The following is a 13,999-nucleotide window of genomic DNA, read 5'->3' on the forward strand; positions in this document are numbered from 1 at the left end:
AAGTAGGTTAGCAAAATTCAAGATATAATTAGCCCATTAGTTAAGTTGATATGGCAGAAGTAAAATTGGCGGAATGTTATCTCTCTTGACACTTTGTTCATTTTTTTAAAAAGTCAGCTTTAAGGCCAATGTTGTATGCAATTATTAATATAGATTTAAACCATTATAATAATGTCTTGTGTGTTTGGATCAGAGACTTTGTGTACAAAGTGTCCCATACTTTACCAACTGTAACTACATTTTAGAAGAATGACAGAAATCTCTCAGAAGTCTATAAAATCCAGCAGGAGTAAGGTAAACTTAGAGAGATGATGTTTGTGGAGACCAGAACCAGGGGTCACAATCTCCGCATACAAATTAGGCTGTTTCTTCACCCAGAGAGGAGTAACTCTGTGGAATTCTCTGCCAGGAAACAATTTAGACCATGACATGGAATGTTTTTGAGGAGTTAGGTATAATTCTTATGGGTAAAGGATTCAAAGAATCTAAGGGGAAAGTGAGAACAGGGTCTGAGTTGGACATTTAGCCAAGGTCATGTGGAATGGCAGAGCAGCTCAAAGGGCTGAATGACCTACTGCAAATTTATGTTTCTAACACACAATCACCTACCATCTTAAAAGTAAATAACTTGCAAGTTCCTAATTTAAACACCATTATTTTGCTTTAAAACTGGTGCAGCTAGTGTGTAAGTAGTTAACAGTAAATTATGAGAGGTCATTTATTTTGTCTGTTTTGAAATACCAAAATTGTTAAAAGTATAATGTTATTTTAATAATATTGACTGTTTTTCAATCATGTTTTTGCTCCCCAAAATAATAGTTGAACACATTTGGCTATGTTAATCATGTGTTGGTGATGAATTCAACAAAAGTCATTTTCTCAGAAAAGCTTAGATCTTGAGAAATATATTTTAATACACTGGGAATGTCTCACCATTTTGAACAAGCAATCCAGTGGAAACTCTGACCTAAAGACTCATGATTCTACATCTGTTTGAATTTAACAAGTGTTGTCTGTAACACTGAATATGCCAATCGGCAAATTAAACAATGCAAACGGGAATGCTTGAATTTAAGGCCTCCTTCTCAAAATCATTGCTGTAGTTCCACTCTGGCCTAACAGTGAACCATTGTGCTGTTTTGTTCTCATCAGTCTGTCAGTCTTAAACTTTCAGCAAAACAAAAATGCATTGGCTGTTAAATAAAAATGGACGTTTGGTTGCACTTAAGACATACCTGACATTGTTTAATTGAGATCCTGTGTATTTAAAATTAAATCATAAGTTAACAAGAGATGGTTAACTTTTTTTAAAAATCAATTGTGTAGATGTGCTTGTTTAGTGTGTGAAAAAATTAAATTGAAAAAGTTAAATGTTTTCTTGCATAAGCTTATCTAAACTTTTGTAACATTTTTTCAAGGGGATAAGTGTTATCTTCAATGTTGCACTTGCTTTACTGAAGGTAAGTGTCATAATTTCTCTTGAATATTCACAAAGTGGTTTAAATAAGGTTTATAGTTGTCATTGTGTAGCTACACCAAAAGTTGGAGCATGGTTATTGAAAGCAGCCCTAAAGTAAGATTAACAATTTGTGAATGTGTAAAGTTTAATTTGCATATAAACTGTTATTAATTATATCAGGATCAATCTATATACAAGATACCATTATTATTGAGATGAACTTTTGAATAATGTTGAATCAAATATACCTTAGTTGCATCTCCGATGAACAAGAGCAGAATTGCACATTGAACGCTCATATGCATCTACTTTTTCAGAAAGAGTTTTTAGATTTCACCAATGAGCAAGATCTTTGGAATAATTCAATTTATTTTGCTTGTATTATTCTGAAAATACTGCTTCCTTCTATTTTATGCACAAACTGGCTGATATTTGGGCTGATTACCCAGTAAATGCTGTTTTGTATTCTTTCAGAATAGTCATGCTCAGTGTTTCAGCTCACGTGAGGATGGCCTGATTTAATGGGAGAGTCTGATTAGTATGAGGGTGGTGATCTGAGCAACTGGTTGGAAATGTCTTGATCTTTTCCAACAGTGAGCAGGAAGCCTTGTATGCCAAGATTTTATTGAATGGTGGTTGTCAATTCCGCGGACTTGTTCAGATAGCACTGACATCTGTTAAAATTTCTTTTGCAGACTTCAAAAGATGATCTTCTATTAACAGATTTTGAAGGGGCCCTGAAGTTTTTCCGTGTTCAGCTTCCTAAAAGGTATCGCTCAGAAGAAAATGCTAAAAAGCTGATGGAGCTGGCCTGCAGTATGAAGGTAATCAAGGAAACATTTCATTAATGCCAGTATTCTGTCAAAAAATAGGTCGGGACTTGACTTGAAGGTTTTTATTAGAAATTAATTTGGTTTTTTTTCAAATAATTCTGTTTGGCAGTGTGATAAAATGTTAAATTATTCTGGAAAATGCGTGGACTAGATATGAGTACGACCAGTCACCATTCAGTACAGGTCTAAATTTTATAAAAATAGATAAAAAGTTTTTAAAAATCATGGCATTTTGTAGATTTTCTTCTTGAAGTTGCTTTATTTGAGATTACGGATTTGTTATGATTGCTTTAACGTTATTTGAGGATTTTTGGTCTTTTATCTCACTGCTGTTGCAATTGCAACGTGGTCACTGTTACATTCAAATCAGAAAAGGATTTTTCGTTTATTTCAATGTGCCCCACATCTCACCCTACCTTCCCTTTGGCTATCTTGCTGAGTCAAGCCTAATTTGTGGTGACATCTTTGCTTACTGTTAAATTGAGTGTCGAGATTGAGTGCCAATGATCCATTTGAATATGGGAGCCTGTCAGAATGTGTCTCAATATTTATGTACGGTTTCAGCATCCATGTGGAGGTTCCCAGATGAGATCTTTACCTAGCTCATATTTTGTTTACCCCCCCATTTGACATTGCTGGAAAAGGAAATCTGGAATCAATGTTGAATTGAATGTAGATTAGGGATTTAATCTACTTGTCATCTGTTTTTTCTTTGGTGCACCTCTGAGCCATCACTCAAATAACTTGCAACTTTGTTTCAAAATAAATGTATTGATCACTAATTAGAATCACAACACATTTTTAAATATAGGTGCCCACTGCTGAGAACTTACTACTTTAATTAAGTAACTTGTTTGTCTAATGGTGATTTAATTTATTACAAAAATATAAACTTTTAAAAATGAATTTACTGATTGTTTAGTCACAAGATTTTCCTTACTGTTCAAATGCACAGATCAGTCAGAAAAAGCTTAAGAAATACGAAAAGGAGTACTTGGTAATGCGGGAACAACAGGCTCAACAGGAAGATCCTGTTGAAAGATTTGAGGTATGAAACAATCAGTGGTATCTAAAACCATAATATCTGTGCTTGAATGTATAAGTTGTCATTAAATCGATTATTGCTTTCAAGTATTGAGTTAATATTTCTTTTGACTAGTCAGATTAGTGCAGCAAATGAGTTCTCCAGCTGATTCTCCAGCTCCAGTTTTCACTTCACCTGGAAAAGTTGCTACATTTATATACGTTGGTTATTTCAAATGTCACTGGGTGAACTTTTAAATCACATATTCTCTTTGAGCGCTGCTATAATCCCCAGAGACTTGAAAGATCCACAGTGGCCAACAGCAGTAAAACCTCTTTAGACAATATAGCAGTGGTAGGATCAATTAAGCTACTTGCTGCAAGTTTTGTTTTTTCTGTTACTTAGGGCATGGCTCTAATAAGTTTTAGCCTTGGTCATTTTCTTCAAGGCTAGTTAGCAATGCTTTAAGTTTAGCACTGGGATTATAAATATTCGATGGAACAAACGGAGACAATGTTACTTCTACAGTAATTTAAAGCATTTCTGAATTCAGAACAAGAAAGATGTTTTGTGTGTTACGACCAGATCAAACCCCCTCAATACAGGTTGAGGAGATGGCCTAGACCTTAACTTTTTCTTATTTTAAATGCAAGTGCCAGGTGTTGCATTCCGGATACAATTCAGTTGCCCAAACCACTAGGCATGAAGCAAAAAAAACAGTTTATTCATACACTATATAGTTTAAATTCAGACAAAATAAAGAAGGATTGAAATAACTCTTTAGGAAAACTTAACAGAATGATGGATTATTTACTAAACAGCAACTGTTGCAATATTGTAACAATCCATAAACACACCCTCAGCAAAGGCAAATTCAGTAAAATAGATTGTCTCAAATGCAATTTTAGCAGCAGGAAGAGAACCCCAAATTGTTGGAGCAAAGAAGAAGAAAGACGTAGCAGCTTTTGCAACCCCGACAGCTACTGAAACTAAAATCCAGGTTCTGTGAGACCTCACTGATTCAGGCTGCTGCTGTTCTTCCAACTTTTGTTTTAAAAAAAACCCAAGGCGCCTCAAGCTGTTTTACTTTATTGGCTTGAAGCAGGCCACTCATAACCTCTGTCTCTAACCTTTCATAAAGAAAAACAGGACGAAATACACCACCTTAAAGCCAGAGTATCGTCACACTTGCCTTGATATTACTCCTTTGAAGTCTTGTGGTGTTCAAATTGTAGGAAGTGCCAAACATGAATATTAATCACCTAACAGCCTTGAGAGAAGCAATTATTCTCTCCTTTGTTTCACATCAAACTTTATTTATCCAGCAAATGTCTTTGCGTCAAATGTCACGACTCGTATTCCAGAGGCTGCTAATCCCAACCCTTGCAATTTTAGGAAATACTTGCGTATCCTGTGCATTTCATTTCCTTGCCTATTGATACCAAACTGATCCCTGGGTTGATGAAGCTGAATACAAGGAGAGGTTAATCAGTTAGGATTATGTTCACTGGAGCTCAGAAAATTGAGGAGGGCTCTCATAGAAACCTCAAGTTCTAAGAGGACTACACTGGGTAGATACAGGAAGAACATTCCCGATGTCAGGGTAGTCGCAGTCTAAGGAAATGGGCTAAACTATTTAGAATCAAGATGAGAAATGTCTTCACCCGGAGAATGGTGAGCCGATGGGACTTGCTACCATAGAAAGCAGTTGAGGCCAAAATTTTAAAAAGGGGTTCACACAATAGAATTCCTGTGGTGCCAAAAGAAGCCATTTGGCCCATCAAGTCTACACTGACCCTCTGAAGAACATCCCACCCTATTCAGTAACCTTGTATTTACTATTGCTAATCCACTTATCTTGCATGTTCCTGGATGCTGTGGAACAATTTAGCATAGCCAACCCACCTAAACTGCACATGTTTAGACTGAGAGAGGAAGCCAGAACACCTGTGGACACGGGGAAAATGTGCAAATTCCACATAGGCAGTCACCCAAGACTGAAATCGAACTCTCATTTCTGTGAGGCAGCAGTGCTAACCACTGAGCCATTGTCAGACATAGCATTTGGGACTAAAAAATGGATATGGAGAAAAAACTGGAACAGGCTATTGAGTTGGATGATGAGCATGATCATAATGAGTAGTGGGGTAGGTTCAAAGGGCTGAATGGTCTAGTCCTGCACCTGTTTTGTGTTTCTATACTATGAAATAAATAACTGCTGAAGCTCAAATGTATTTTGAGCAGAACAGCATGTTTAATCTTTTCGCATGGAAATAAATAGTTCTTCAGCTCTATTCAGAGATTGTGCCAAATCTGAAAAGGCAGTTTGTTTCAATGCATTTATGGACTGGACTTGTTAAAATATTAAGGTTAGGATGTCGTGTATCTGTAGTTGAACAATGATCTATGAAGACTAAAGAGTGCAGTTTATTTAGAGAGAGTCAAGGTTAGAAAAGTATATTTTTAGTCTGTTATTTTTACATCATTGAACTGTCTGCTGTCCTCCAGCGTGAGAACAGGCGTCTACAAGAAGCAAATATGAGATTGGAACAGGAAAATGATGACCTTGCACACGAACTGGTTACTAGCAAGATCGCACTCAGAAAAGATTTGGATAATGTAAGTGTAAACTCTGTAGCCTTTTAACTGAGCTAAAGACTGAAGTTACTGTTCTCCTTTCTAAAAAAAACATTGTTTAACTCATCAGTAACTGGAATATCGATATATTGTTAGGAAGTTAAATTTTAATGTCTTGTGTGCTGTGAACTGAGTTTCAACTTAGATATTGCAGTTCATCCTGAAAAAGAAAATTTGATTCTGTACTGCAGGTAGCAAAATATGCAATCAGTTAAGATCCAATCTTGTCAGTTTACACTAATTATTTAATCTCCATGCACTTGCCAAGGTATGAAAGATACGTTATTAAATTCATTTATCAGGTACTTTTTCCATATGCTAAGACTCCAGTTTTTTTTCAGGTGATGCCAGACATGACCAGTCCAGAACTCTGTAAATCTGTAGGGTGTAAAGGATGCTATCACCTGCATACAGGTTACCTCTAAGTAACTAAAGTGTCTGAAGTGCAGTCATTAGCCAACCTCAGTGGTTCACATTTAAAACTACTCTTATTTCAGCTTCAAAATCAGTCAAGCTTCTGACTGCATGTACATAAATATTTTATGTAACTTTCCTACCTGTGCTAAATTATGCCTACTTAAAATTAAAGCAATGTATATCCTAGCTTGTAAGCCCAGGTATTGAGTGTATTACATCTTGTTAACACTGAGGTTCTGATTGCATCTTCTAAAATGGCAGTTTTTGGAAGAAAGAGTTAGTTGTTTCATTGGCTAACTGAAAAGTCAGCTGAGATAATTGGCTGTGAAGTAGCAGATGTTGCTGTAACGAGCAAAGCTGCGCATAAAGCATTTAGAATTGGACATTTACTGGTTTTGTACAATTCAAAATGTTCACTTTTTTAAAACAAACTGCAATAAAACTAAGTATTCTATTGCAGATATATTTTAGATTGAAGAACTGTTGGAAAAAAAATTATTTAATTGAGAATTTGCCAAGTCCTGGTCAGATTTGAAGTTACATCTACACATTCATGCTATTGCACACAATGTAGAAATTGGCTTTGAGCTGCCATAGGTTTCTCAGGATCTTGTATTAATATGGCTGTTATAAGTCAAGCTTATGATGCAAAGTAGACATTTTAAATTGATGTTCTTAATTGATATTTAAATTGATGAATTTCTTAGTCCTCCCCTCACTCCATAGAGGATCCAAAATGAAAATAAAGCAGTACTTCAGCATATTTTTACATGACAAAAATGTGTTACAGTTGAATACTTTTCAGTAAGGGCATTGAGGTTATGTAAAATTTCATTCTGAAGATGTTTTTTGCTCTCTAAACTGAAATGTAATAAAACTTAAGTCAGTTAACCCAACAAGCATATGCCAGTGTTTGTTCTGCATACAATCCTAATCTGACTCTATTTCGTTTCACCTTAACGTTCTAATCCTTTCTCCCTTTTGTATATACCTAGCTTCCCCTTGTAAAATATCAAGAGTCATCCTATCTCACCTTACAACTGTATATGTATAGAAAATACAAAAGAAATCCATCCACTCTATTACCCAATCTGGTCACTGGTAGATTGTTTTGCCTCCTGCCTTAAGCACTTGCCTGTTCTTTTCCAACAGCTGGCCATATTCTTCTTTGCCAACTTTTAGTTTATTACTATTGTTTTTTTTTCAAAAAGGCAGCAATAACTTACCATTTTGAACTCAAATATTTTGCCTTCTGTATTTGTTATTATACAACAGGCGTCAAATCCCTTCTCTTGCATTAGTTCAAGAATCCTGTCATGGATCATCTTGTTAAACTATGTTAGTAATGTTATAATTCAAACAGTTTTAATTTTACTTCAGCATTCACATTCATACGTGGAAGTGTCTTAGTGCTAGTCTCCAATTTAGTTTCATAATTCTACAGGAAAACCTGTCTGTTTGTGAAACAGTTGCATTTATTTCACATTATTGTTACTATGTCATAATTGATTTGCTAAATTAATATTTTGATCTAATTTTGAAATCTCAGACTACTGACTGGTAGATTGAGTACTAAGATGTACAAAAATCCATTTATCCCCTGCAGCAAATTAGCATTTATCTCCCTTGTTGTAGGTGAAGTTAACCCTTTCCTTCAGTTATTTCAATCTGTTAGTTTAATATCTGCCACATCACTTGAATGTTAATCAGGATAAGTTAACTTTCATTAAAAAATCAGAAGGAACTTGAAATAGTTCCAGCATAGCCACAGTGGGTTGAAAAGTCTTGCGTTGCAAAATTCTAAATACTTGTCAGTGATGGTATTTTACTCATGATTTGTTTTCTTTTTCAAATGGATCTTTGTTTAGAATATTACCTATGAACCTAGCATCCTCTGGTTACTGAGTCCCAGGGTGTGGGTTTAGGCTTATTTCGCAAACAGCTTTAAAGTCCTGCAATTCTAGAGGACCTCAACATTCAGATATTATAATTTGAGAAATTAACACAAAATTGAAAGCAACTATGGTTCATTTAGAAGATCATTCTGAATTGCTAACTTGGTGTGTCTAACTATTTTGTAAGGTAAAAACAATGACTGCAGATGCTGAAAATCAAATACTGGATTAGTGGTGCTGGAAGAGCACAGCAGTTCAGGCAGCATCCAACGAGCAGCGAAATCGACATTTCGGGCAAAAGCCCTTCATCAGGAATAAAGGCAGTGAGCCTGAAGCATGGAGAGATAAGCTAGAGGAGGGTGGGGGTGGGGACCTCTAGCTTATCTCTCCATGCTTCAGGCTCACTGCCTTTATTCCTGATGAAGGGCTTTTGCCCGAAACATCGATTTCGCTGCTCGTTGGATGCTGCCTGAACTGCTGTGCTCTTCCAGCACCACTAATCCAGTAACTATTTTGTAGCCATTCCCAATGTGTGTTAGACAGAGTTGAAACATCACCTAAATAACAAAAAAGAAAATCTGCTCTTGGGCCGCAGTTAGTTTTTTTGTTTTAAGATATGCTTCTTGTTCACTTTGTTTCTGATTCTGGCATTGAAAGTTTAGATGCTTTATAATTAGTACACTCAATAAATTACAACAATTCAGTTTTATCTACAGGATAAAATGTCATCATTCGTTTTGCGAAACTGTAGTTGAATAAGAAAGATCAGCTTTCACAAAGTCTTGCTTATTAAAATCAGTGCCTCCTTTTTTAAAAGATCCTTGAATATTGTCATACTTGCTTCTGAAGTAGAAAGGTCATGAATGCCCGGTCAATAAATAACTAATATGGAAATGTTGAGAGTAGAAAATACCTTCCATTAGTATTTCTCATGTAATCAAAGAAGGAAAAGTGCTCCTATAAAGTCATGAGACTGTTACCTAAATTTTAATTTCATGGATTTGAAGGCATATTATTTACCTCCTTAGGAAATGGCCTGAATGGAATGAAACAGTAGGAATTAAGGGCAGGAAATTATTGAAACAATGTGGGTAGTGGTGTCTCAAAGGTCTGTATTGTGGCCTCAATTGTTCTGTACTTAGTGATTTAGGTGATGGGATAGAAAGCCACACATGTATTTGCTAATGATATAAAGGTGGACAGTATTGTCACAGATGTGGATAGAATAAGAGTAAATGTGAGGACAACTGAGGGCACTTTCAGAATGCTGCAGATCTTGAAATGGCTTTCAATTTTGACTTAATTTCATAAATTACAATATCTGGATGTTGAGATCCCCTAGATTTGTCGGACTTTAAAGCTGCTTGTGAAATAAGCTACAGGTATACAGGTGACTTAAAGTGACATGAGCAGATACAGAAAAGCAAAAATGCCAATGCACTACCTGGCTTTATATCTAGAGGCATAAAATGCAATTGTGTATTAATCACAAGTCCTTGGTTAAAACACAGCTGGAATACTGAGAGCAATACTGGCACTACCCTTAGGAAAAGTATATTGGCCCTGGGTGGTGCACAGTATAAATTTGCCACAATGCTGCCAGCCCTCTAAAGGATATATTGTAAGAAGAGATTACAATCCAAGGAGTATTTCCTTGTTTGCGTAGAAATTTGAGGTGATTTGATAATAGTGGGGTAAGTAGTCTTGTTATGGACTTGAGTATAGGGCTTGTTTTAAACTTTCAAATGTGAAACGAGAATTCCGGAAACACAACATTGCTGCTTCAACAGCTAAGTTTATCACTGAGGTTTAAAATTGTGTTAACCACAGTTATTAGAGGTTATGTGCAAAGCATGTGGAATTGGGCTGGAAATCAGATAAGATCTTTTTAATTGATGAAACAAGCTCAAGGGACTAAATGACCTATGCTTGTTCCTATTTTTTTTTAAAATGGATTCTGTTTGTTCTCACAGCAATTTCACATAATTACATTGAATTTTTATTGAAGCGATAAGGTATCAGCTCAAGCAAACTACATCCTATGTAGGTCGTAAAGCATGTCATGAGATCTTCGTGTCAAATATTTTGGTTATTGGATTCTGGAGAGTAATTATCTTGAAAAGACAGGCACCTCATTTTGGCAGTATTAATTTAGTTTAGCCATTTGATTTAAAAATTGAAAAACTTAAGTCATGGAGATGTTTTTGGCACAGGAGGAGGGTAGGAAGAAAAGTCTTGAGACAATACCATAATGAGAATTGCAACCTTCAGAAAAGAAACTTTTATAGCGTAAGATATGATTGTGGTCATGGCAATCATTTAAATGTGAACTTTGCTTTATGTGTATCCCTGGTCTTTAGTATTGTGTTATATATATTTATAATAAAGTTCATTGAGGTAGTGGTGTTAAACTATGGGGAAGGGCTGCAGAGTCTAGATTTCTATTCTCTTCAGTCTAAAAAATTGAAAAGTGATCTTGTTGAGATACTACACAATTGAACCATTTAATCTTAAGTAAGAGAATTTCTCTTCATTCCTCTGGTGCATGAATGCAGATCAAGACGGAAAAAATGTAATAGGTGAATCAACAAACGCTTCTTTAGGCAAAACGTCATTTATGTCTTAAACCCTGTTCCCTGGAAAGGCATTAAGAGCGATTATTAGAAAATCTCCATGCTAAGATTAATAGATTATTTTTGAGCACTGGTAATAATGATTATGGGACCAGTGTGAGTTGATATTCATCTTTAACTTAACTATGATCTAATTGAATGGTGGAACAGCTATGCAGGTATGAATGACCGAGTGTTCCTATGTTAACCACCCTAATATACATTTGAGCAAAAAGCCCTCAGTTGCACTTTGGTTTGTAAAGCAGGGTTTCTTTGTGTGCAGTGTTTAAAATTTTATGGCTATGTTCCATTGTATGAGTAAAGAACATAAAGAATAGATATTGCTGAATCGATAATTTGACCAAATAAATTATATACCTACTAAAATAAATGTACCTTCACTTACTACGAACAATGAACTCTACTAACAACTAAGCTAAACTTATACAGTACACTTTGTTTTTTAGTTCAACTTATTCCTCACTTTTGCAGAAATATTCTTCATAGTTCATATGTGTATGTTTTGGAACAGATTTGTTCAACACCAAACCAGATTTAATATTGTAATTTCCAGAATTATTGCTTTATAATGGCAGAGTTTAGTTAATAGAACAGTAATGAAATTATTTTCAGAGCTGTTGGGAATGAAGGTAAACCCTGACTAATGGAGACAAATATGTAGTACAATATATCTGGATTAAATGTAAGACATGGGAGCAGAGATTAAACCATTGTGCTCTGCTATTCAATCATGGCTGATAGGTTTTTCAACCCCATTTTCCCAATTTCTGCCCATAACCTTTGATCCCTTTGGCGATCAAGAATTTATCAAACTCTGTGTTCAATGTATTCAGTGACCTGGCCTCCACAACATTCTATGGCAATGAATTGCACATATTCTTCCCCCCTCTTTCCCCCCACCCCCACCATCTCTCTGGCTAAAGAACGTTCTCCTTATCTCTGTTCTGAAATGTCTTCCCTTTACTCTAAGGCTGTGCCCTTGGGTCCTCTTCTCTCCTGCCAATGGAAACATCTTCCCAACATCCACTCTGTCTAGGTCATTCAGTATTCTTATTGGATCTATGAGAACACCACAACAGTAGCTTAAAACCTAAATTAATGTAGATTTGTTTACTTATTTGGCAGGCAGAGGAGAAAGCAGATGCATTAAATAAAGAGCTGCTCATGACCAAACAGAAGTTAGTTGATGCAGAAGATGAAAAGAAGAGATTAGAAAATGAAGCCACTCAGGTAATTAAATTATATTTGTCTACATGTCATATTGTTCATTGGGTTAAATGGTTTTTATTTAAACTCTTGGTGAGAGGTGCTCTTAATAGTTTATCGTTAATAGTTTATAGAATGGGATTTCCAAGATCCTGGTCTTGTTTTGTTTTTCTGTTTGTAGCCAAGATAGACATGGCAAGAAATTAAATTTGGTTTTAGCATCTCCAGATCAGAAATAGGAAGATAGTGCACGATAGTTCCCCTTGAACAGCTCTAAACACCCCATGTTGATGGTATGAAAGCATAAATGCTTGGTATTGAAGTCCTTTCAGTTGACCAAGATAAACACTTACTAACTAGACAAGCAGTAAAGATACTTGGAAAGCTGATCAGTGTGTCACTGGTACCCTACCTAACTACTTGCAACTTTTGAGAATGAAAATTGGGGGCAGTGTTAAAAATATCAATACTAACTAGAGTTAAGTTTGCGCATACTACCAAAGTATCGGTTTTTAGTTCTGTACCTGGTTCTGTCTTTCACAGCTTAAGGAGATGTGCCGGAGAGAACTCGACAAGGCTGAATCAGAAATAAAGAAAAACAGTTCGATCATCGGGGATTACAAACAGGTCTGTAAGTTGCAAGGATTTTACTGCAGTCATTCCTTGAAGTCTGGCAGGTTTATATTTATCATGGAAATAAATTATGCCACTGATTTCTGTTTGTTCAGAGGCTTCATTTACAGACCAATGAAGAGTACTGTCTGAAAGAAAACTTGCAGCATCCATGAAAATGTTTTTTTGAAATATAAGTCTAAATAGCAAAAATCTGAAATACAACATATGTACCACAGTTATCCAGTAGTTCCTTCAGCATCAGGAGAGGTTAATATTCTGGGTGAATAATGTTCATCAGAACAAGTTTTGGTTTTTCTCTCTAATTTTCTTTTATATTCTCCTGCCTTTCTCATCCCTGCTCGTCATCTGGGAAGTGAGGACAATCTGTGTTGTATGTTTCCTTGGAACCTCTGTCTGTGATTTAGTTAATGGGAGAATAAATTCTACTATTTTAGTTGTGTGCTATCTTCGGACCACCCTCCATCAGTGGGAGCATGCCATATTCAATCGATTTGATAATGTAGTGGTCCAAAACTAGATTTTTTGTTTAAATTCTATCATTGGTCTATTTGCTGTCTGGTACATTGTGTGCTCAAATTACACAAATAACTGTAAAAGGATAATTGTAAAAACCCAATTATTCCCGACTGACCTTGAGGGAATGAATCCTGCTTTGGTCTACACAAGATTGCCCACATTACCTAGCTATCTTTTGATAGCTTCAAAAGTCACTTAAGTAGTGTTGAAGGCTTTCAAGAAGAAAGCACCGCACCATCGCCCCAGGATAGATGAGGATGTGTAATATATGTGGCCTTGTCACTGCCATCCTCATCTTGAAAAACTTGCCCTTTATAATATCACATAATCCTTCTGAAAACTGCTTAAATTAAGCCGATGATTTCGCAACTGATAAGTCTCCAAAGCAGCTCTTATGTCCAGGAATTTTTTATAAATATAGAAGCAGTTGTCAGCCCTAGATTTTGATAACCTTTGCTTAATTTGAATGTACTTTTTTAAGCTTACATAATATTTTCATGAAAACTCTTGTGTTAACGCATTGGGACATAGCAGTGCAATTTAGGAGCTAATCTGTAGCTATCAGGCATTCTCTTGATCCAAATGTTTGTAGATTCCTCCAAATGTTTACAGATTCAGGCTGTTGATATTTGTTTGCTTTTGATAAGATTAAATCCCTATTGTAGTTTTGTATGTAAAATGTAATATTTTGATTCTACAGGAATGCAGAATTGTTTCTGCTTTTACTTTGCATAGATCATTTC

At 35.7% G+C, this 13,999-nt stretch overlaps 1 protein-coding gene across 3 annotated transcripts in view; it reads left to right on the forward strand.

Annotated features, from left to right (window-relative positions):
• The window catches only part of rabgap1 (RAB GTPase activating protein 1), a 182,049-nt gene that overhangs the window by 157,344 nt on the left and 10,706 nt on the right, over window positions 1–13,999 (forward strand). For all 3 annotated transcript variants that reach the window (XM_072566093.1, XM_072566095.1, XM_072566094.1), the window contains 6 exons: window positions 1,419–1,460; window positions 2,155–2,283; window positions 3,248–3,340; window positions 5,825–5,935; window positions 12,024–12,128; window positions 12,648–12,731. In XM_072566093.1, coding sequence (XP_072422194.1) covers window positions 1,419–1,460; window positions 2,155–2,283; window positions 3,248–3,340; window positions 5,825–5,935; window positions 12,024–12,128; window positions 12,648–12,731 — 564 coding nt within the window. The remainder of the gene's footprint in view (window positions 1–1,418; window positions 1,461–2,154; window positions 2,284–3,247; window positions 3,341–5,824; window positions 5,936–12,023; window positions 12,129–12,647; window positions 12,732–13,999) is intronic.

The sequence above is a fragment of the Chiloscyllium punctatum genome, chromosome 49, assembly GCF_047496795.1.
Source record: "Chiloscyllium punctatum isolate Juve2018m chromosome 49, sChiPun1.3, whole genome shotgun sequence".
Taxonomy (NCBI): Eukaryota; Metazoa; Chordata; class Chondrichthyes; order Orectolobiformes; family Hemiscylliidae; genus Chiloscyllium; species Chiloscyllium punctatum.